General features: G+C 44.5%; 1 protein-coding gene across 1 annotated transcript in view; it reads left to right on the top strand.

Moving 5' to 3' along the window:
* Positions 1 to 25,437, top strand: part of PRKCE (protein kinase C epsilon) — a 301,423-nt gene that overhangs the window by 105,832 nt on the left and 170,154 nt on the right. Inside the window, exon 2 of the mRNA XM_083433032.1 lies at positions 24,144 to 24,207. Within this exon, the coding sequence (XP_083289158.1) occupies positions 24,144 to 24,207 (64 nt within the window). The remainder of the gene's footprint in view (positions 1 to 24,143; positions 24,208 to 25,437) is intronic.

Here is a 25,437-nt window from a genome sequence, read left to right as displayed (position 1 = left end):
AATTTGGATTGTATGGTTTAATTTGCCGTGTTCTTTCTAATCTGGAATTTACGAACTGCAGCAAGAAAGCGCAAAGGCAATTGTGTGATTCTCTTGTTCCTTCATTGCAACAATGGACCACTTCACATGTCACAGGAAAGCCCATAATTAGCAGTTTACCCTGAATGTGGGGAAGCTCTGCTTTTTTCCTAGTGCCCTGGAGGGAGGGGGAACAACAAGCCCCAAGCCCCTGGGAAAAGACCCATAGCTCAGTAATATAGCATCTGCTTTGCATGCAGAAGGCTGGTTCCATCTCTAGGTAGGGCTAGAAGAGAGAAGATACTGTCTGAAACCCTGGAAAGCCAGTCAATGTAGACCAGGTGTGGGGAACCTTTGGCCCAGCAGGTATTTTGTTGTTGTTGTTGTTTAGTCGTTTAGTTGTGTCCGACTCTTCGTGACCCCATGGACCAGAGCACGCCAGGCACTTCTGTCTTCCACTGCCTCCCGCAGTTTGGTCAAATTCATGCTGGTAGCTTCAAGAACACTGTCCAACCATCTCGTCCTCTGTCGTCCCCTTCTCCTTGTGCCCTCCATCTTTCCCAACATCAGGGTGTTTTCCAGGGAGTCTTCTCTTCTCATGGCCAAAGTACTGGAGCCTCAGCTTCAGGATCTGTCCTTCCGGTGAGCACTCAGGGCTGATTTCCTTAAGAATGGAGAGGTTTGATCTTCTTGCAGTCCATGGGACTCTCAAGAGTCTTCTCCAGCACCATAATTCAAAAGCATCAATTTTTCGGCAACCAGCCTTCTTTATAGTCCAGCTTTCACTTCCATACATCACTAATACCAGCAGGTATTGCTGTACTACAACTCCCATCAGCCCCAGAAAGCATGGCCAGTGGCCGAGGATGATGGGAGTTCTAGCTCAGTAGCACACACCTGATGTAGACAATGCAGGGGTCTGACTCATGAACAAGGCAGCTTGCTGTATTCCTATTACATTTGAGCTTGGAATTATGATTTGTTTCCTTCAAACCAACCATGACTGGTAAGCCAAACACTGGCTTCACGTTGCTCGTTTGTGCAGAGAAAAACAAGCCATGATCTCCGAATTGATGCTAAGCCAGGGACTGTGGTTTGTTGTTCTTGCTAGGAGAGCATCAAAGCAGGAGGCATCTGCATGTTCATGGTAAGCCATCACCAAGGTTTACTGTGACATGTCCATGCTGCCGCTTGCTAGTGGAGATTTGGAGACTGGCTGAAATATCAGAAGGTAGCTGAATATGTCTGCTTTGAGGAAATATTATTATTAATAATAATAATAATAATGATAATAATATTTATTATTAAGAGCCTGCTCATATTGCTGGGTTTCCCCAGCCACTCTGGGAAGCTCCCAGCAGAATAGTTAAAACACAATAAAAGATCAAACATTAAAAACTTTCCTAAACAGGACTGCCTTTAGATGTTTTCTAAAAGTCAGATACAGTAGTTGTTTATTTCCTTGACATCTGATGGGGGAGAGGCATTCCACAGGGAGGGTGCCACTACCGAGAAGGCCCTCTGCCTGGTTCCCTGTAACTTCACTTTGTGCAGTGAGGGAACCATCAGAAGACCCTCAGGGGAGGACCTCAGCATCCGGGCTGAATGATGCGGGCTCCTTTGGCTATACTGGGCCGGGGCCATTTAGGGCTTTCAAGGTCAGCATCATCACTTTGAATTGAGCTCGGAAACGCACTGGGAAAAGGAGTCTTCCAACTTTATGAAAGCTAGATATAATTTGAATCTTAGTTTCTTAAAAGTTTCCCCCTGTTTTGTGATGGTGTCTTTGTTTTTTTGCTGATTTGAACATGAAGCCAATGGAAATACTGTTTGTAAGCCATGTTGCACTGAAGACTTCTTTGGTTTTTGGAAGACCAAATAAACATACCAACTTGCAGGGAAACGTTCTGTGTTCCCTGGTGCTACTATTTGGGTATTAATTTTCTTTTTTCCCTTTTCTTTTTACGAAGCTGGGTTTATAATTGCGGTACCAGTCTTCCAATTACCCCGGTAAGAAAGGTATCATGGTAGTCAAATGACAAAATCAAAGGAACACAGTTGAGGCTGCAATCCTTTAAATGCTTTAAAGGATAAGTCACATTGAATGTAGTGGGAGTTATTTTTGAGTAGACATGCATATGGTTGTGGGATCTTTCCATGGTGATCAATGCTTCTACTGTTGTCGCTTTGCCGCCACTTGGATAGAGTTGTTTATTAGGAACCTGCTTCTTCCTCACAATATACACGCTGACACAAAAACTCTTTGTAACATCACAGCAGCGGTGCAAAAATAAACCATTGTCAGAGAGTGAGGGGAACAGATGTGAACAAGTTGAATGAATGAATGAGCCAGCTCTTCTTCTTCTGTTCAAGTCAATGCAAACAGCAACAACCACCCCATAATAATAGCAGCGCTTAACATTTATATAGTGCTTTCAAGCATGGGAGTAAGGTGAACTCCTGGAGAAGGAGAAAACATCTTCCATAGGTATACTTTTGCCCTGTGGGTTGAGTAGGAATGGATGAACATTTGACTCTTTGACTGTATTCGTCCAAAATGAAAATACAGTGGTAGCTCGGGTTAAGAACTTCGTTCCGGAGGTCCGTTCTTAACCTGAAACTGTTCTTAACCTGAGGTACCACTTTAGCTAATGGGGCCTCCCACTGCTGCCACGCGATTTCTGTTCTCATCCTGAGGTAAAGTTCTCAACCCAAGGTACTATTTCTGGGTTAGCAGAGTCTGTAACCTGAAGCGTCTGTAACCTGAAGCGTCTGTAACCCGAGGCACGACTGTAAGGAGGCAGAGAAGAAACAGTTCCATCTCTGGGATCTGTCTATTTGGGTTGGGTCGCTTCACATCACGTTAATGACAAGGCTGGTGTGTTTCTATGTAGACTGATAATTAACAATAACTTAGGGTTTATGCACCACTTTTGGTATATCATTGGGAAATGTGCATCATTTAGATGGGTGATGCATGTGGAAAATTGGACCCCGCTCCACTTTGCACCTTCTTGTGGAATTCCATTTGGAGCACCCATGGCCAGGAGTCTTTGCCTCTAAATGCAGCCATCTGTTTCTCCTGGTTTATCCCATTGGAGGTCATTCATATAGATGAGGGGACAAAAAGGCCAACTTGAGGACACTGTTGCTTTGTGGTCCAGATGCTGAAGGTACCAGTGCCTGGGATGAAGGTCAAGTTTCGCCCTTTCTCAGATGCACCTGTTGGGTCTGTGCATTTTATCCCAAATAAAACAGATGTTGCCGGTGACTCCTACCTGCATAGCTTTGCCCTCAGTTACATCTGGAGCATGGCCCAGACCCTTGGGAATAAACTTTTCCATCTCACGATATGTTAGAAAAGGAGATCATCAGAACTGTACACATGTCCCAAATGTGTGATGTCCTTTTAATTTTTATTTTTTTTGCAACTTTAATAACCCACGTTTATATACATAAAGCGTAGGGCATGTCAGAAAAACGGTTCTGAGCAAAGTGTTCACTCAAGCATTCACAATGAATCTATCTGCATATATTTCTCCGTTTAATTTATATTTTGTGAAACAGAGTTAAGATGTAATTGCACTTAAACATCTCCCAATTAGCTACTGTAAGATTTAACATTTTTCTCTGGGTGGGAGGAGTGTGACTCTCCTCTTCCTGTCTTGCTCCCACTGCGCAGAAGGAGATAGCAAGATGGAACTTGAAGGAACAGCCTATATAACCTTCCACTTTGCCAGTCTCCCTGCCATTGCCGTAATTAACTCATTCTTTTTTTTTTACATAGTTTTACATAGTCATGGACATCCAATGCCGTTTTAAAATGTGTTGGGGAAGCGGGGGGGGGGGGCTATTGGGTTATTTTTGTTTCATTATGTATTTTGTGTTCTTATATTGTAATTTTGTGTTGTAACCACCCTGAGACCTGCAGGTATAGGAGACATTGGTCATGTTCTTTCCAGCACAGTGCAATAGCTTCTTTATCTTTTTAGAAGTGTGGTACCGTCTCCTGGGCATAGGGGGCACACACCATGATTTAATGGCCCATAGATGGTCTTTGTGGCTTTAAAGAAACTCTGTGCATCATGAGTGTTGGCTAAGTGCTGGATCTCTTGAGCTTTTTTTTATCCACCCGGTGTTTTTTAGTTCTCTGGTTCTTCTTTGAACCTCAGCCTTAGCACTGGCATAGGTTTTTTTCTTAGCGGCACAGTTTCTGTCTCTTTGCCAGATCTGAAAGGCCTTCCTTTTCTTGTCAATCATGAATACTTCTTCTTCTTCTTCTTCTTCTTCTTCTTCTTCTTCTTCTCCTCCTCCTCCTCCTCCTCCTCCTCCTTCTCCTTCTCCTTCTCCTTCTCCTCCTCCTCCTCCTCCTCCTCCTCCTCCTCCTTCTTCAACTTCTTCTTCTTCTTCTTCTTCTTCTTCTTCTTCTTCTTCTTCTTCTTCTTCTCCTTCTCCTCCTCCTCCTCCTCCTCCTTCTTCTTCTCCTTCTCCTTCTCCTTCTCCTCCTCCTCCTCCTCCTCCTCCTCCTCCTCCTTCTCCTTCTACTACTTCTTCAACATCTTCTTCTTCTTCTTCTTCTTCTTCTTCTTCTTCTTCTTCTTCTTCTTCTTGAATGTTGGACTAGATGGGCCTTTGGCCTGATCCAGCCAAGTTCCTCTGATGTTCTTAAGGTTTCACCCTCCAAAAATCAGCCGGTCGCTAATGTCGCACAGGTTGGACCTGACTCCAGAAAGCAAAGCCAAAGCTATTCCCATCAAGATCAGGTCTCTTAGGCTCTCTTCACATGGTATTCATTGCTGAGAGGCTAAGTTTGATGAAAGCGATGTGAGGCTGTACATTCAGCACTCTCCATGCAAACAGACACCCAGCTGCCACTGCTCCTCTTGCTGTTGCCTTAGCAATTATAACCACTGCAGTGCAGAATCTTCTCCTTAGAAGATCATGTGAAGATTCCACTCGATGTGTAAAGAAGAAGAAGAAAAAGAAGAATCCAGCCTTAGAGGTGAGGCGAAGAGAGGCTGATTGTTCCAAAGTTTATTTCTTCTTCTTCAACCTTTGATTGACCCCCCTCCCCTTCGAATATATTAAATAAAAAGAGAGAGAGGTTGAAATGAGTTCAGGGATTGTTATCCTAGGATAACGAATAATGTCAGCGGGCCTCTAAACATCCACTAATGGCTTCTTGGGTTTCGCATTTGGGGAGGAATAAAATTTGTATGTTTTAGAGAGGCTCTTGGGGAGGGCGGGACCCGGAGTGGATGGAATTGGGGGGAGAGAACGTTGTCAATGAGTTGAACACATTCAGAGAGAAGCAGGCGGTTTGCTGTGGGCGCAGTTGGAGCCAAGGCTGAAAGGGAAATTCTATAAGCTCCTGGGGGAAAAGCTTAAAATGATGTGTATTGAAGATGGCCACAAGGAGCATCATGAATCATAAATGGAACTGGTCCAAAACTCACACTCGAGAGTTAACAGGAGGCATCGTGGAAATCTATAAGGTTCCCCTGCAAACTTTTTTTTCAAGCGGGGGGCAGTTGCTCTGACAGTAATTAAGGTCGTGTGCGAGTCTGAATCACGTTGATCTTTGCAGCGCACCGGAAAGCCGCTGTTTCGAATAATCAAAACTTAAATGGTGGCAAAACCACTGACAACCTTCTCCCAGGGTGTTCTCCTTACTTTCTGCAGAAACGATCTGATTCGTGGGGGAAGAGCAGGTTTTTTAGGGAAGAGCTTCGTATCAGCTTTAATTACACCGCCTGAATTTGCTGGTGCAAGATTAAATTCCGCCCGAAAATAGAGACTGTCAGGAAGTGCCCTTTGTGACACTTGGTGGTATGAAGAAAATGGTTGCTTAACACCCTTCTAACTCGCTCTTGGGGAACAAGGGCTTCCTTTACATCTTCCCCAGCTCTCTTGGTCAATGCCTTTAAAAGAAAAATCTGCAAAGTAATGTATCAGTATTTATTATTACATTTCTATCCCGCCTTTCTCTCAAGTAGCATACGTGGTTCTCTTCCTCCCCATTTTTATCCCCACAACAACCCTGTGAGGTAGGCTAGGCTGAGAGAGTGAAAGCGATTTGGTTATACTATTGGAAATACATAGACAGATAATTATGAAATTATTGTGAGATTTAATAAGTTAACTGTTTATATTTGGACAACTTTTCTGTTGTACTTTATTGGAAGGAGAAAAATAATCATTTCCTTAAAAACAATTTAAACAATTTATTTAACTAAAACAATAGTGTTATACAATATGTATCCATGTTTGTTAACTGATCTGGTTAAACATTTTTTTATAAAACACCTTAGACATGTGTTTTAGCACACATGAAAAACTGAAAACAAATCCTTATTTTCTGATGAATAGCCTTTGGACTATGATGTAACTTAAATAGAAAACTATCTTTAGAAGGATTTTTCCTCCAAAAGCATTTTATTTTAAAAACCTGATTTAAATTAAAAAAAAACAAAACGATTTGAATAAAAAAATCTGATTTAAATAAAAAAACCCCAAACCAATTAAAAAAAAAAGATTATCCACCCTGGCTGTGGGTATAAATACAGTGGTACCTCGGGTTAAGAACTTAATTCGTTCTGGAGGTCCGTTCTTAACCTGAAACTGTTCTTAACCTGAAGTACCACTTTAGCTAATGGGGCCTCCCGCCGCTGCCGCACGATTTCTCTTCTCATCCTGAAGCAAAGTTCTTAACCCGAGGTACTATTTCTGAGTTAACGGAGTCTGTAACCTGAAGCGTCAGTAACCTGAAGCATCTGTAACCTGAGGTACCACTGTATACGTGTGGCCCTCCTTTCCTAGATACATTTTAACCTGGCTGCAAACCCAGGCATGAGATGATATTTTCTTCAAAAGCAGCTGAAAGCTGAAAGTGGTATTTTCTTCAAAAGCAGCTGAAAGCTGGAAAGCTGAGGGGCCGAGAGTCCTGCAGTTCAGCCAGTTAATGGGCTCTTGTTTTCTCCAGGTTTTCTAAAAGACTCTGTCCTCCTCCGCTGCCTCTCCTCTTTATAATCAGCCTTTAGAAGCCCATCGAAAGTGCAACGCTTCACAGAGCAGCTGTAATTAAGTACATTTTGGAGTCTCACCTAACAATCTGCCAAGGGTACTTTATTAGGGAATGAATGCCCTAGCAAAAAAGGGGGGAAATGTGAAAGTCATGCTGGGAAGAACATTAATGAAGGACTGTGTGTTAATCAAGCAGACATGGATGCCGGGGAAACTGCAAGGTGACTGCTGATGTTTGTGGAGGCTGCTGTAATTATTTGAGCCGATCTGTTCTTAGGAATCCTGTGCATTAGACTGTCTGGGAAAGATATAAGAAGATAAGAAGAGCCTTGGATCAGGCCAATGACTCAACTAGTCTAGCATCCTGTTCCCACAGCGGCCACCCAGATCCACAAGCAGAACATGGGCTCAAGAGCCCTCTCCAGAATGCGGCAGCTAGACTGGTGACCGGGAGTGACCACTGAGACCACATAACACTGATCCTGAAAGACCTAAATTGGCTCCCAGTACGTTTCTGAGCACAATTCAAAGTGTTGGTGCTGACCTTTAAAGCCCTAAACGGCCTCGGCCCAGTATACCTGAAGGAGCGACTCCACCCCCATCATTCTCTGAGGTCCAGCACCGAGAGCCTTCTGGCGGATCCCTCACTGAGAGAAGTGAGGTTGCAGGGAACCAGGCAGAGGGCCTTCTTGGTAATGGCGCCCTCCCTGTGGAATGCCCCTCCCATCAGATGTCAAAAAGATAAACAACTATGTGGCGTTTAGAAGACATCTGAAGGCAGCCCTGTTTAGGGAAGTTTAGGGACACGGAGCAGTGGATCCAAACTACAAGAAAGAAGATTCCACTGTCTTCCTGACAGTAAGAGCTGTTCGGCAGTGGAATTTGCTGCCAAGGAGTGTGGTGGAGTCTCCTTCTTTGGAGGTCTTTAAGCAGAGGCTTGACAACCATATGTCAGGATTGCTCTGATGGTGTTTCCTGCTTGGCAGGGGGTTGGACTCGATGGCCCTTGTGGTCTATTCCAACTCTATGATTCTATGATTCTTCTATGATTTAAATGTTTGATGTTTTAGCGTGTTTTTAATATTCTGTTGGGAGCCACCCAGAGTGGCTGAGGAAACCCAGCCAGATGGGTGGGTTATTAATTATTATTATTATTATTATTATTATCATCATCATCATCATCATCTCCTCTCCTGTGGTTTCCAGCATCTGGCATTCAGAAGCACTGGTGTATCCAACTTTGTAGGCAGAGCCATCATGGCAAGTAGCCACTGTCAGGGTTCCCCTCCATGAATTTGCCCAGTCCTCTTTTTTAATGCTTCCCTTTTAAGGCCCATCACAGCCTCCTGTGACAGCTAGGTTTTAGGTACGCAGGAGTGTGTGTTAATTTTCTTTTGTAAAGTGGAGCAACGAAATAGTTCATCGCCCACAGTCTGATGGGACAGAGCCCACGGACAGGTTTACTACCTCGTCTATTATTGGGGTGAACGAGGCCACACACAGCCACATGAAAATGTATATACCGGGTATATATCCCTGTAGCAAGGGGATTAATTATGTCTGGGGAAGGTGTTAGTGGAAACTAGAAGATCCTTTTTCGTAAGGAGGATTGATAGTTACAAGAGAATTGGTGTTTGAAAGCAGTTTCTGGGGTTGCATTAGTTGAGAGGAAATTGTCTTAGAGCTGGACAAAATGATAATAAAAAGTGTCGTGTGCCCCTCCTCCTCCATCTATTGCTGGAAGACGTCTAGAATTGCAGCAGACTTTCTCTGCATCTCCTGGTAGAAGTCCCCCTCTTAAATTTCACAGAATTTTTACTTTCTGCTTTTACTACCATGCTCATAGAACCGGAACTTGTTAGAAGGGGACTTGGGGGTCATCTAGTCTAACCCCGCCCCCAAAGCAAGAATCTCAAGTAGCTCATACATGACAGATGGCCACCCAGCCTCTAATTCTGTGGATTAAACTAATTACAGTGCCCCTGTTTTTAAACCTTCATAGTCCTTGGTTTTAAAAGCCTTTCACTTGAGCTCAGTTAAACACAAGCCCATCTGGAGAACACCATCTCTCTCTCTCTCTCTCTCTCTCTCCTCTTTCTCTCTCTCTCGTTTTAAATCTCTTGTTTTTGATATCCAGCCCTGATAACGAGAGCATTGTTTGAAATCTTGTTTCTGTACCCTCAAACGTTTCTCCAATGAAAATAGGGACGTCCTAAGGAAAAGCGGGACATTCCAGGATCAAATCAGAAACTGGGACGGCTTCTGTAAATCTGGGACTGTCCCTGGGAAACAGGAACACTTGGAGGGTCTGTGATGGCTATGTTCTGCTTCCTTGATTGGAGGCAATAAGGATTCTGAGTACATCTGGAAGCTGGAGGAGGGGAGAGTGTTCTTGTCCAAGTCCGCTTACCCCCTTTTAGGGGTACGGTGGCTTTCTGGGACGGCCAGAGCCTCTCCCCCCCCCCCCCCAATGATGGTGCGGGGCTGGTTGTGGGGAGCTGATCCCATCCAGAATGTGAGCTTCAGCTCACGCTCCTGGCTTGTATTGCAGCTCCGCGTCAGCCTGCTGAATCGCCCAATGGCATGCTGGCATGGAGGAACGGGCTCCCCGGGGGTGGGCATGAGGGAACAAGCAGGCTTCCCCCAGGTTCCCTCGCTGCGAGAAGCCAAGTTACAGGGGAACCAGGCATAGGGCATAGGGCCTTCTTGGTAGTGGCGCCCGCCCTGTGGAACGCCCTCCCACCAGATGTCAAAGAGAAAAACAACTACTAGACTTTTAGAAGACATCTGAAGGCAGCCCTGTTTAGGGAAGCTTTTAATGTTTAATAGACTATTGTATTTTAATATTCCATTGGAAGCCGCCCAGAGTGGCTGGGGAAACCCAGCCAGATGGGCAGGGTTTAAATAATAAATTATTATTATTATTATTATTAATCTGTTGGAAGGTTGCAATGCCTACCGAGGCCGTAGACACCGAGGTGGGAGAGATATGTTTTGTTGCAGCTGGGGCAGAAGATGTACAATTAAAATAAAATAGGTTCATAGCCAGAGTACTGTATTGCCAGATTGTACTGTATTGCATCTCTCTCAAGCTCATTTTTTTCAAAATGAGAGATCGTTGGCCTGCTGTTGACCTGTTTCCTGTGACACGGCCTGGCCTTCACTCTGTTTCCCCAACCAGTTGTTTTGTTTACATGGGGTTATGTGGTGTCTGCCAGGGCAGAGTCTTTTTCCGCCCTGTCCTTAAATACAGGTAAGGACCGATCTCTTTTTGTGCCTGAAATTGGGATTGCCTTGGTTTCGTTGTGGACAAGGAAGTGGAGAGGAAGCCAGCATGAATCATAAGTAATTTGCAGCCTTCAGCGGAGATGGCCATTTTGTTAAGAGAATTGGCTTCATTAATCCCTTTCTAATCTTCTAAAGTAAACAGAGGCACACCATCTTCAGAGGGAGAGGAAAGCTGTATAAATAAAGCAAACAATGAAGTGATCTCCAAGCATTTATCAAGTCACTCTCTGTACTATTCCTTGGTGGTGTTTGGGTGTGTGTACTCCAGGAACAAAACTACATTTATTTCAGGCGGGAACAATCTACTCACTTTTAGAAACAGTCATTTTAATCTCTTGCAGGGAGGGCCCTCCATGCGTCCAGACATTTATGCTGTAGGAGTTTGGAAGCATTTGACTGATATTTCCATTTCCCCAGCAGCAAATGTCTGAATAACTGAACTCCACAGCCTCCCTGGGTGTTCTGCTTTTCCTGCAGCCTGGCAGATGAGCCCTCCAAAATTCCTAATCTGCCTGCATCCGATGGCATCTTGATGGCATCTTGAAGCCTTAAAAGAGAATAATAGCTTGTTTTCTAAAACCTTCCGCGTCTGGTTTCTTGGCAATGGCTCTTACTGAACAAGAGGAGAACCTGTTCGCAAACCTGTTTTGAGCCACGCAATTGCCTTATAGTAAGCCTGAGTGAACACAGCGGAGCTTCGTTCCAAATAAATATGCACGGCGTTGCGCGATTGGTGTGTTGCAGAGCCAGCCCTAAATGGCTTGAGCAGGTTGGATGCCAATGCGTGGCAAAGTAGGGCAGCTGATGAAGACCCACATCCCAGCAGGGAATCCGATGATGAGAGACCCCTGGACCTGCTCTTCCTCTTTACCATTGTCACCTGCTTCTTCACCTGCCTCTTCCTCCGGCCCAGGTGGGATGTGCACGCAAATATCAGCTCCCCAGTGGTGGGAGGAGTAGACGCCATTTCTTGCTCATTGACTGCGTCTAGTAGCAACAGTTAGGCATTCTGGCTGCCGCATTCTGGATTAGTTGTAGTTTCCAAGTCACCTTCAAAGGTAGCCCCACATAGAGCACATTGCAATAGTCCAAGCGGAAGATAGCCAGAGCATGCACCACTCAGGCGATATTGCAGGGTTGTTGTGCTTCTTTTTTTAAAACCCCCTAATTTCTCCAGATACTGCAGACAGCAGCATCTGCTCCAGTACCTTTAGAATCATAGAATCATAGAGTTGGAAGAGACCACAAGGGCCATCGAGTCCAACCCCCTGCCAAGCAGGAAACACCATCAGAGCACTCCTGACATATGGTTGTCAAGCCTCTGCTTAAAGACCTCCAAAGAAGGAGACTCCACCACACTCCTTGGCAGCAAATTCCACTGTCGAACAGCTCTTACTGTCAGGAAGTTCTTCCTAATGTTTAGGTGGAATCTTCTTTCTTGTAGTTTGGATCCATTGCTCCGTGTCCGCTTCTCTGGAGCAGCAGAAAACAACCTTTCTCCCTCCTCTATGTGACATCCTTTTATATATTTGAACGTGGCTATCATATCACCCCTTAACCTCCTCTTCTCCAGGCTAAACATGCCCAGCTCCCTTAGCCGTTCCTCATAAGGCATCATTTCCAGGCCTTTGACCATTTTGGTTGCCCTCCTCTGGACACGTTCCAGTTTGTCAGTGTCCTTCTTGAACTGTGGTGCCCAGAACTGGACACAGTACTCCAGGTGAGGTCTGACCAGAGCAGAATACAGTGGCACTATTACTTCCCTTGATCTAGATGCTATACTCCTATTGATGCAGCCCAGAATTGCATTGGCTTTTTTAGCTGCCGCGTCACACTGTTGGCTCATGTCAAGTTTGTGGTCAACCAAGACTCCTAGATCCTTTTCACATGTACTGCTCTCAAGCCAGGTGTCACCCATCTTGTATTTGTGGGATGTTTAAGGTGGGATGTTTTTACACAGAGTTTGGATAGTCATCTGTCAGGGATTCTTTAGCTGTGATTCATGCATTGGAGCGGGCTGGACTAGATGACCTTTGGCGTTTCCTTCCAGCTCCACAATTGTGTGATTCTGCCTTACCAGGAACCAGAATTAACCTCTCTGTGCTGGGGAGAAGAAGGGAAATCCCAGGAACCAAGCTAGCTTTACGGTTTGCTTTCCATTCTCCGAGTGTTGATATTTGCACTGACCGAAAGTTATTGTTTATTTCATAAGCATGCAAATCGATTGTTAAATAGTTGAAAAAAATGGCAAGAGCCCGAAGAAGTATTTGAAAGGGAGAGCACATTGTTTAAACACTCCCTGCAAAGCTGCGTTCTGTCACTGCTTTGTGTATCATCTCGGTATTTATTTTAATATTATTAATATTTATTTTAGAGCGGACTTAAAAGCCTGCTTTGAGTGCACTTTAAAGCCTGCATTTCTCTTTAACCTCCGTTGTATATCAAAGGGCCTAGAGAGCGGGAGAGATGGCGAGGAGTAAATATCTTGCTTCCGCTTCCATAAACATAAAGAGAAATTCTGTATACACTACCTTTTTGAAGCTTCTGCACTCCTCCTTGTATTTTAACTGGGTTTGATTCTGTATTTTAGCCACTTCTTACTTAAGTGAAATTATTATTATTTATTATTTTCATTGTATTTATACTACACCTTTCCCCCCCAAAGAGCTCCTTCCCTTCTTTGTTTAAAAGGTCCCTTACCTTTCCCGCCCCGACCTGGCCACAGTGATCCATGCGACAGTCATCTCCAGGCTTGACTACTGTAATTCCCTCTACGCGGGGCTGCCCTTGAAGCTGTCCCAGAAACTCCAGCGGGTGCAGAATGCTGCAGCGAGGCTCCTCACAGGGTCCCTGCCATGGGAGCATATTCACCCAGTGCTTTTCAAGCTGCACTGGCTCCCGGTGGAGTACAGGGTCAGATTTAAGGTGCTGCTTTTGACCTAGGACCCTCGTACCTACGGGACCGCCTCTCCTGGTATGCCCCACGGGGAGCCTCAAGGTCCCTAAATAGCAACACCCCAGTGGTCCCAGGCCCTAAGGAAGTTAGATTGGCTTCAACCAGAGCCAGGGCCTTTTCAACTCTGGCTCTGGCCGGGTGGAACGCTCTGCCTCTTGAGACCAGGGCCCTGCAGGATCTGATTTCTTTCCGCAGGGCCTGTAAGACAGAGTTGTTCCGCCTGGCCTTTGGGTTGGAGTGAATTTGATTCCCTCTCTTTCTTTTTTCTTTTCCTTCTCCTCCTGCGATGAGGCTACATTTTAATATTTTAATGTTTCAATATTTTAATGTTGTATTTTAATTTTGTTTTTAAGTTGTAATCATTCAACTTGTTTTTATTATTGCTTGTAAGCCGCTCTGAGCCCGGCCTTGGCTGGGGAGGGCGGGGTATAAATAAAAATTATTATTATTATTATTAATCCCCATAACAATCCTGTGAAGTGGGTTGACTGTCCCAAGGTTGGTGAATTTCCTGACTGAGTGGAGATTTGAACCCTGGTCTCCCAGGCCCTAGACTGACTCTCTAACCATTGCACCACGCTGCCTTCCCAGTGTTTTTCCTTTACCCTGATGCCAAAGATACGCATAGCTGCACATGGAATACTGCTTGCGTCCATGTAGCTGCAGTTGCAGATGAGGTGAACACGACTAGGTATGCATTTTAAACCAACTTTTGGAGAATATGGAAAACGACCTCCTTGAATCGCTTTGGCTTTCTTTTTCGTTCTTTCTTTCTGCAGTTGAAATGCAGGAAATGGTTTGACCTCCAACTCTGCCATCCCAGCTGATGTTTCTTTCCTTTTTCTGAGAGTTGTGTTAACCCAACAGAGCAGTTCAATCCTGAAGGCAAGTTGGCTCTGGTTATGAATATCAATAATACACAATCTCTTTCTGCACATTCCATCATTTCTCATTATATTAATGGATGGAAATGGAAGGGAGTGCATTATGAAGGAACTTCCAAATGATTGTATTCGTACAGAAGATTGACCACAGTCTACTTTCCTTCCTTGGCTGGCTCTCAAGTACCAGATAAGAAGCAGATTAGGAGCCTCCTTGCATGTTGACAAAAGCAAGGGGGAAAGGTTGGAAGGCTGAGCTTTGGATTTTGTGAGCCGCAGAGTTGGCAGAGAAGTTCCTGCATGCCTCTGTTCCTGATGAACATGTTCTTAATGATAATCAAGCTTGCGCAAACTACTCTGGTTCAAACAAGATGTGATGCTTGGGAAACTTGCATCTCCCACTGGCGGTGGCAGTGGGTTTCATCAGGGCAGTTGGGCACTGCAGGAGGCAAGGTTAAAGCCCCAGTACTGTTAATCCTGATCTGAATCCTTTACCCATTGCTATTTGCTCCATGGTGGGGTGGGTAAGGGGACGGGCAGCGGATACATGTAAGTTATGGTTAGGCATAATCCAAAGCCAACAGAATCATGGATTTCCAATTCTGGTTTGGAGAGCAGGGTCAAACTGCAGTTTGCCGGTTTCGGACATTACATCAAACTATGGGTTTTGCTATAATGCAGAAACAGAAAGTAAACTGTGTACGAGAGGAGAGGAGCTCATTCCTGATTAAACCAGCCTGTTATCATTTAGGATCTCTCTGCTCCACAGGCCTAAATTTGTTGAATGCTCTCAATTCATCTCCCCAAAAGACTACATATAGTCACCAGGATTCTTCAAAAGGAAGACGTGAGTTTGGTCTCCCCACCGCCCCCTTTTTCCTTTGCACATCATGGTTGTCTGTTTTTAGGTTTTAAGCTAATGGGCAGGGAATGCCTTGTTTTAATTGATTGGATGTAGAATCATAGAAGAATCATAGAATCATAGAGTTGGAAGAGACCACAAGGGCCATCGAGTCCAACCCCCTGCCAAGCAGGAAACACCATCAGAGAACTCCTGACATATGGTTGTCAAGCCTCTGCTTAAAGACCTCCAAAGAAGGAGACTCCACCACACTCCTTGGCAGCAAATTCCACTGTTGAACAGCTCTTAGTGTCAGGAAGTTCTTCCTAATGTTTAGGTGGAATCTTCTTGTAGTTTGGATCCATTGCTCCGTGTCCGCTTGTCTGGAGCAGCAGAAAACAACCTTTCTCCCTCCTCTATATGACTTCCTTTTATATATTTGAACATGGCTATCATATCACCCCTCAACCTCCTCTTCTCCAGGCTAATCAATGCCCAGCTCCCTTAGCCGTTCCTCATAAGGCATCGTTTCCAGGCCTTTGACCATTTTGGTTGCCCTCCTCTGGACACGTTCCAGTTTGTCAGTGTCCTTCTTGAACTGTGGTGCCCAGAACTGGACACAGTACTCCAGGTGAGGTCTGACCAGAGCAGAATACAGTGGCACTATTACTTCCCTTGATCTAGATGCTATATTCCTATTGATGCAGCCCAGAATTGCATTGGATTTTTTAGTTGCTGTGTAAAACACTCTAGAAGCCGTTTTGCCTGAACAGCCGGGTACGAATGCTCTAAATAAAGAAATAACTTTTGCTGGGCCCTATTGTTAGGGTGGGAGGAGAGCAGAAATGAAATGTCAAGAAGTTTCTTCATCATAAAAGAGGGCTAAATCAGGCAATGTTTGCAAGCAAGCAGGCACAATACCTCAATCCTCCGCCCCCCCTCCCAATCAAGGTAATTCAAGATAATGGAAACATAATGTGTGAAAAAAAGAGGGATCTGATCAAAGTTGATTCACTTGCTGCATTTCTGTAGTGAAGGCCCTTAACAAAAGCTTTGGAAATTAAAATACTATCCCGAACTTATTCATAGATTCAATACGGATCAAGGCCACCATCCTGGCGTCTTCTCCCAGAGTGCTCCAGTTTCCTCTGGCCAGGGGTTAAAAGTAGTTCAGCTTCCTCTGAGTAATTGTTTCCATGTCCAGTGAACTTGCTGTCTCTCTGCCGAAACTGCCAAGAAGTGTGCCAGTGAATGTCAGTTGTGGACAGAGATTTTATTATGTGAACTTATAGAGATGCTGGAGCTCATATTGCCAAGCCTTCTGACATTCAACATGGGTTTCTTTTTCCTCGGCACATTTTTCCTTGAGCCTGATGTAACTTCAGTGTTATGAAGCCTCTGACTAGGAACCCTTTCTGCTGCCAATGGCATAGCGTTGGAGCTGCTGCAGTGTGACTCCTTATGATACCATAACAGTAAAGTTGGAGCCGAAATCTCATTGGAGCAGCTCAAAACTGTGTCTCCTTCCCATTTTGCCATTGTCCCACTCTTTTAAGAAAGGAGGATGGTGCACAGATGAGGGAAGAATCACAGCGTGAGTTCCTTCTATATGCCTAAGGGATTCTGCTGTACATCATATCTGTACTCATATACCACTTCCACAGTCATGGCTCCCCCCCAAAAAATCCTGGGAACTGTATGTAGGGTGCTGTGAGTTGTTAGGAGACGCCTCACAGAGCTATAGTTCCCAGTAGCCTTCTACTTTCTTCTTCAGCGACCACTCGTAGCCGAGTAAGCTTATCTTCCATGAGCACAGTCTTAACAGTGAGTCTGTAGGTGACTGTGGAGGCCAATTCTAGATCTACCCATCCTTCCATGGTGGGGACATTGGTTTTGAGGCGGGAGTTGGTCACGGTGAGGGTTTGCCTAGCTCTTAGCTCATTTCTCCCTTTCGTCTTAAGTTCGAGTGTCTTCAAAGCCCATGACACCTTTGGTAAAAGCTGTTCTCCAACTGGAGCACTCACAGGCCAGTGTTTCCCAGTTGTTGGTCTTTATACTACATTTTTTAAAGATTTGCCTTGAGAGAATCTTTAAACCTCTTTTGTTGACCACCAGCATTACGCTTTCCATTTTTAAGTTCAGAATAGAGTAGTTGCTTTGGAAGACAATCATCAGGCATCCGCACAACATGACCATTCCAACGAAGTTGATGTTGAAGAATCATTGCTTTGACACTCGTGATCTTTCCTTCTTCCAGTACATTTAACAAACAGCAGCCTTAACAAACTCCAGTTCCTAGGCTTATATGTGTGGGGAGCCAGGGCTGTTAAAACGGTGTAACAGTGCTTTACAGGTACCAAGCGAGTGCCACCACAATCGATGTGGCATAGATTGACCACGTCTGACTTGGCCAAAAAGAGGAATTGCATCACCACAGTTAGATCTAAAATTACTGAAAAAAACCATTTCCAGCTATTTTCTACTGAGTTTGTATTATGTAACCTGAGCAAAAAATAATTCCTGTACACCCCCCCCCAAAAGTTTTTGGTTGGGCATTCTCTGTCTTCCCATGGATATTATGCAGATAAATAAGGTTATTCTCTGTCTGTTGCTTTGCAAATGATTTCCAATAGCTGTTCGCTGGTCATTTTGCCGTATTAATGGTGTCCTGAATTCACATGGCCCATAATTTGGGAACATTGGCTTTTAACGTTGCAGGCCTTCACAAATCAATTGATTTCGGAATGTTGTGATTATTCTGTCTGCAAGTTGTTTTTCACTGGCTAGATTAAAACAACAACAACAGAACAGCCCGCTGAATCCAGCCTTTGGCCCATCTAGTCCAGCAACCTGTTCTCACAGTTGCCAGTGGGAAGCCCCACAAGTAGGACTCAAGCACATGAGCCACCCTCTCCTGTGGTTTCCAGCATTTCTGCCTCCAACTGTGGCAGCACAGCGGAGCCACGATGGCTAGTAGGTTGCAGGTTCAATCCCCAGCATCTCCAGGTAGGGCTGGGAGAGATTCGTGTCTGAAACCCTGGAAAACCGCTGCCAGTCCGTGTAGACAGTATTGAACTAGATGGACCAATTACTCCACCCAGTGCAAGGCAGATTCCTATGTTCCAGTGATTGGTTTTCATAAAAGAAAAAGATCATGGGGGTTCCGTGTGGTTTCAGTAAAGCTTTTTAAATTTTATTTTTAAAGCCTCGTGCCATTATGTTTGCTGTCTACATTATTAATAAAATCACGAGAAGGCATTTGTAGTACAAATGAGCATTCTGGCCATTGGGGGTTTGATATCTGCTCTGCAAAGCAAACGAAGCAAGATGTCAGAGTCATGTGGAGATGCCTTGACGTGGGCGGGAGGGCAAATTTTACAGGTCAATTGCTTTTGGTGCTTCCTAAGTTTTCAGCTTCCTTTTTGAATCAGGGCCTTGTGTATTACTCATGCAAACACTTTGGAGGTGACAAATGTTAGCGGAGTGTTTTGGCAACGGGTGAGATGCTGCATAGCTGCAGGGGAATGAAGAGGATTACATTTCGGCAAGCCGTATCAAAATGTCACCACGTTGTGTCGTGACAGAACGGAAACCCTCGCATCAATGTGACAATTAGTCTTGTCCTCCTGCCTCTGACAAAGCATAATATGAAAATTTTATGTCCCCGATTTCAAAACTTCAATGTCTCTTGAACGGCTCTGTCAGAATTCTCTGTGGTAGCTTTTGAAAGCTCCCAAGCAGAATATTTATGTCCCATTTGCTTTTAAACACCTTGGTTTTAACCTCTTATCTTTCCCTTTAAAAGGGTGTATTTTAGAGGTATAAAACAATCCAGACCAGAAGTTGTATGTAAATTTAAAAATATTGGCTGCAGCTGGGTTCCCATCCCCCCTTTATTTGGAGCAAAATGTCATCAAAAGCTCAAAGCTCATTTGGCTAGAGCTGTGTCTGTGAGGTAAATACCAATATAATACATTGGGGGGAGTGTGTAAAAAGCAGCTGAGGGTGAGTTTTGAGATGTTGGGGAGCAGTGGGTTCACCCCTGCCTCCCAATGGAGATGATGATGATGATGATGATGAAGATGGTAAAACTAACGAAGTTAGCAAAAACACAGTACAATGTCAAAAACTAAAAACTTCCTCAAACATCCACACCTCACACACATTTAAAGCATGTGACTTCACTGAAAGAATCCTGTTAAGGGTACTGGAAATTGCAGTACAGTGGTACCTCATGTTAAGAACTTAATTCGTTCCGGAGGTCCGTTCTTAACCTGAAACTGTTCTTAACCTGAAGCACCACTTTAGCTAATGAGGCCTCCCACTGCCGCTGTGCCACCGCCACTGCACGATTTCTGTTCTCATCCTGAAGCAAAGTTCTTAACCCGAGGTACTATTTCTGGGTTAGCAGAGTCTGTAAACTGAAGCGCATGTAACCTGAAGCGTATGTAACCCAAGGTACCACTGTATATTGGATGTGCTTTACACACTGGCGGAGGAAGGGGTGTGTGGTAGTTATGGCCTGCCCAGGTGTCATCCCTGGGGAAGGGGTGACCTCACCGCCCCCCAGATGCTAGCCCCTCCCCTGAAGGCGGCTAGCCCCGCCCCCGGGTGCACAGCATGTGCACTGCTCCGGGTGCTGGAGCTGCTAGCTCCGCCTCTGGCTTTACCTTTATGATGTGGTTCTGCCCCAACTTTATATTTAACGTTCCTGCAATGTAAAGGTTAGGATGGCGCTATCTAAGGGATTTGGAATCACAGAAAGGATTGAAAGTGAACGTGGTGTGCGAATGGTATAAGCTGGGACAACGAATAATATGGATTCCTTTTATTTTAGGGGGCCATCTGCAGAATATTACTGACATGGTTCAAAGGCAGCCATCATCTCTTAACTTCAAAACATCTACCTCGCACGCTGCTCTTCTGATCTTCTAATAGACTGCACTTAAAACATTTACAAAGGAGGGGAGGGGAGCATTTTGACGTTATCATTGCCTGTCTTGATCCCACAGGAAATGCTGATATTTTGCTGAATTTCATCGGGGGTGGGAATCCTCACCAGCACAACTGTCACCATTTCCTATTTTTAAAAAAGTTTGCAACTCTTTCCTGCTCATATGCACAGATCCTTTTTAATTGTCTCGCCGCTCGCTCACACCCTGCGCATTCTGGCCCCTCGTTGTAGTTAGGGGGATAATCTGCAAGGTTTTAATTTCATGCGTTTTCATATAGATGGATCAAGTCAGCTTTGTTTGCAGGTTAAAATTCAGCATAGAAATAGCACCACATTTGACAATGCGTGTCTTTCCTGGGGAGAAAATTCCCTCCAGTCCTTAGCATTGTCCCTCTCTCCCCCCTCACCCCTACTCCCACCACCACACACTTTCTTCATGAAACGCAATCCGATAATTATCTGCATTTTCCACTTTCTGAGATGGCGAGGTCCAGATGTAAGCCGCTTTGATCGAAAGCCACTCCGGCCACTCTTAAAAGGGGGGAATAAATAAATAGGAACATCTACCAAGATGTTAATATAGCATTAATACTCTAGCACATTCCCTAAAAGGGCAGTTCTTCTTCCTCTTCCCAGCAATGATGTAATCCTGGCAGGATCCGCAGAGTTCTCGCATTACCGAAACATTATTGTAAATAATTAAAAAGTAAACGCCACTTGTCAGAACTAATGACCAAAGTGCAGTTTGCGGGGCATTGATGCTCAACTGTGTTTGTGTGTGTGTGTGTGTGTGTGTGTGAGAGAGAGAGAGAGAGAGAGAGAGAGAGAGAGTGTTTTCACTTCCTTTAATTATTGGCGCACAGTAGTCATTATGATTGTGGATGAACGCCATGCTTAGTTTTAGTGTGGTTCTGGATTCTCTTTTCCTTGTAGCAGATCTCGTGTGGATTTAGAGGGACGTTGTTTGAATGCTTCGTTCCCATCTCTCTGTCCTGCCGTGGACACAGAGTTAACACTTAGCCTTGGTCATGGTCAACGTGGTTTAGCTTCTGCAAGGGCAGCGTGATTTATTTGGTGCCGGCTGCAATGCTGCCTACATTACTTCAGAGTAAGCCCTATTAAGGTCAGTGGTGCTTGCTTCCAACTGAACATGCACAGGATCATAAGAAAAGAGGATTAGGCAGATTGATGGAGGAGACGGCTCTCAAGAGCCAGTGTGGTGTAGTGGTTAAGAGCGGTAGTCTCGTAATCTGGTGAATCGGGTTCAGTTCCCTGCTCCTCCACATGCAGCTGCTGGGTGACCTTGGGCTAGTCACACTTCTCTGAAGTCTCTCAGCTCCACTCACCTCACAGAGTGTTTGTTGTAGGGGAGGAAGGGAAAGGAGATTGTTAGTCGCTTTGAGACTCCTTAAAGGTAAAGGGACCCCTGACCATTAGGTCCAGTCGTGGCCAACTCTGGGGTTGCGGCGCTCATCTCGTTTTATTGGCCGAGGGAGCTGGCGTACAGCTTCCGAGTCATGTGGCCAGCATGACTAAGCCGCTTCTGGCGAACCAGAGCAGCACACGGAAACGCTGTTTACCTTCCCACCAGAGCGGTACCTATTTATCTACTTGCACTTTGACGTGCTTTCGAACTGCTAGGTTGGCAGGAGCAGGGACCGAGCAATGGGAGCTCACCCCGTCGCGGGGATTCAAACCACCAACCAATCATTTATGATGATGATGATGAAAGGTGCCAGTGTGGTTGCACAGTTGTTTAATATCAGCAATTAAAAATATGCATTATTTGTTGTAAATCGGGAGTAGGTGCCTCATGGAATGCATTAGGTCAGGGATGAAGGAAACAGGGTCCTCCCAGATTTTGCTGAACTACATCTGCTTTCATTTCGAGCCATTTGGCCATGCAGGGGCTGATGGGAGTTGGAGTCCAGCAACATAGGGAGGTCTAAAGGCTTCCATAACCCTACAGTAAGCAATAGGTTTTGTCCCCCTATTTTGCACCTGGTTCCAGTGGGTGGAACTTTGGTTTCTAGTGACAGACAGACAGACAGATAGACAGACAGACAAAAAACCAAAGTCACTCACACAAGCCTGGGGCTGCCCTGCTATAAAAGACAGCAATTACCGGAACCAAAAAGTTCTTTTCAGACCTTGGCTCTGCACCGCAGGCACTGTGCACTGGTGCCAAATATGCATTGTACTAAATATGTATTGTGTTAACATCCTGAAATATAGCCACCGCATGTGTAAGAGATCAGCTCCTCCCCCATGTTCCCTCGCAATTTCGAAGGTCAATCGAGAATAGCATTTGGAAATTGCCGCCTTTGTGCCAACTCGAGGCGGACAAGGACATTCAGGAGACGGCCTGTTCTTGGCTGCTGCACCTTGTGGAACGTCCGGAGACTCTGTCGTCTGAGCACCTCTCATCTTTGCACATGGCAAGGAGTGGCAGAAAGAGGATCCTGGCTTTCACTCTCCTGGGATCACACTTCTTTTCCTCCAATGATATTCTTAATAAGCTGCAACAATTTTAACATGCACAATCCGGTACACATTTAATCCCCCCCCCCTTATTTTGTTGACTTCCTATCCCTTTTTCCATGGAGTTTTTATTTCTCCCCTTGCTGCATGCTGTCTTCTATTTGTTAAATTTACAGTGGTATCTTGGTTCGCAAACTTAATCCATTCTGGAAGTCCATTCCAAAACCAAAGCGTTCCAAAACCAAGGTGCACTTTCCCATAGAAAGTAATGCAGAATTGATTATTCCATTCCAGACTTTTAAAAACAACCCCTAAAACAGCAATTTAACATGAATTTTACTATCTAACAACACCATTGATCCATAAAATGAAAGCAATAAACAGTGTACTGCAGTCACAGAATCAGTCAATCAGTAGCTGAACTGGGTTCCGCAGTCACATACAAAAAAGAGCTGCAACAGACAGACCTCAGTGTAACACTCAAATCGTAAGTGTAACACTCAAAACGGAAGTGTGGCACTCAAATCATCAGTGTTACACTCAAATCGGAGCACATTCGGCTTCCGAAAACAGTTCGCAAACCGGAACACTTACATCCAGGTTTGCAGTGTTTGGGTTCCAAGTTGTTTGAGTACCAAGGCATATAAGAACCAAGGTACCACTGTAATTACTTCTGTTGCTCATAGCTCAAATCCTGCTTGCGAGTTCATCATATTATATAATATTTCTTTAAGTGGTCCGGAAAAGGCATCCATTCTTCCATAAAACACTCATCTTTAGAGTCTCTCAATTTTGCTCTTAATTTTGCCAGCTCTGCACAGTCCATTATCTTGCTCATCCGTTCTTCTTTGGTGGGAACTTCTTCCACTTCTGAGCAATAAAGAATCCTAGCTGCTGTTGTTACTGCTGGGATCACACTTCTGAGGGGAAACTGACTTGCCTCCTGAGTGAAAAGCTGCAGACGTTCCAAATACAGGCAAAGCGTTGTTCATTATGCGTATTATCCCAAAAACTTGACAGTAGATGCATGAATTGCTTGTACAACCACATTTTGCTGTTTCCAGCACATGAAGACACTCTCGGCAGTTTCCATAAATTCTTTTGGGAGCCAGTGTTGAAGCCAACAATGCTCTGAAGGCTGTAAACATCTGTTACATTTTAATTGCTTTACTACAGTCTTCCCCCGCTTAGTGCTCTCCAGATGTTTTAGACAACAACTTCCAGCATCCTTGATCATTGGCTATGTTGCCTGGAGATTATGGGAGTTGGAGTCCAAATCATCAGGAAATCATGAGATCGGGGAAGGCTGTTTGAAGATATTGTTCACTTGATAATTTCTATTCCCCCCCCCCCATGTGTTTACCTATCCCAAACATTCGGAATATGCAGAGTTGTGGATTCAAGAATCAGATAAAGTGTTGCCCTTACTTGTCCTCAGGTAATTAAGAAAGGGGACCCGGTGAAGTTGAAATCCAGCAGTGTAAACAAATGTCTATGAGGAGCCTTCCTACTTAGACCTGAGGCTGGATTGAGATGGCACATTGGAATCTGATGGACTTTTTCAAGTCCTTAAAACCACTGGCTTCCATTGAGTATGCGGTACAAGGATTTGCAAGATGACGTTTAGTAACAAACAAACACACCCAAGGAAAAGTACAGAGTGGAATTCTAATAATAAATATTTGCTTTTTCCAACTGCAGATTGATTTGGAACCAGAAGGAAGAGTGTATGTCATCATAGATCTTTCAGGCTCATCAGGTGAAGGTAAGACTGTTGGGTTTTAACATATTCTGCCATTAATAGCAGATTTATAGTACATTATTGGACACATGATTCAGGACTCCTTCCTCCAAAGATAAGTCTCTAGGTATATGTGCCACAGGGAGCTTGAGAAAACCAGGAGCTCCCTGTGGTGCGTACCTGTGTCAAACAAATATTTGCGACACCCACATGCTCTTTTAAGTGGTGATGCTGTGGAAATTCAAAATCTAAGGTTGCAATTAGAAGGTGTGTAATTCTCAAATGTATTGTAGGTTCTGGCTTTGAGATGACCAAATTTTTGTTGGTGACGGTTGGTGTGCCTCTGCCTCCACCTGTTTCCACCTGCTTCATCTTGATCTACTGACAGATGAAGCAACACAGATTTCCTTTTGCCAGTGAGCAAAGACTTTGTCATTCCAGCACGCCACCAGCTGGCTCACCTGACAGGGTCTTCTATGGGTGTGTGTTGTATTTCGTCCTCCTTGTTGTGCTTTTACGTTTGCCAGTGCTGCTTTCAATAGGGTTCCTTACTTACTGTTTTTTTTTTTTTAATTACATGTAATGCATGTGTTTTAGTTATACCTGTTTTACTGGATGCCCTGAGCCCTTTTGGCTCCTGCACTGTGAGAATGGTGGGGCATTAATTAATTCATTAATTAAAGGGAGATTCAGGTATAAAATAAATCAGAGTGTCACTCGGAGTCTCTGGAAAACAAGTGGACCTTTGCCATATGGCTAAAACACATTAAGGTTGGGGCCACCGATGCTCCCAAGGAGACAGTGTGTTCCACAATATGTGAACATGTAGGGGTCCGTGACACATCAAGGATAAATAAGCCGTGGTTTTCTTTCTGTTGCAATTGGAAAGAACTTACTTTGTGCAGAGGTTAGGTATCTGCAAGAGCAGGGGCGTGTGGAAATCCATCCAGTTTGTCGTGACTTCATATTTGTTAAATATGTCGTGACTGCGTATTTAAATACATGTGTGATATTTCATCGGTTGCTGCTGTATATGCTAGAAAAAGAAAGCCTAAGGATTGTGTTATATAGGAACTCGCAAGAAGAAACCATAAGAAAAGATAAGAAAAGAAAAGAAGAAATGTATTTTCATAGGTTACAGTGAGGGGGAAAGTATTTGATCCCCTGCTAAATTTGCCCGTTTACCCTCTGACGAAGAAATGACCAGTCCATGATTGTAATGGTAGGTTTATTGTAGCTGTGAGAGACAGAATA

This window comes from Podarcis tiliguerta (genome assembly GCF_965153285.1).
Source record: "Podarcis tiliguerta genome assembly, chromosome: 3".
Classification (NCBI taxonomy): domain Eukaryota; kingdom Metazoa; phylum Chordata; class Lepidosauria; order Squamata; family Lacertidae; genus Podarcis; species Podarcis tiliguerta.
This window is presented reverse-complemented; position numbering and strand designations above follow the sequence as displayed.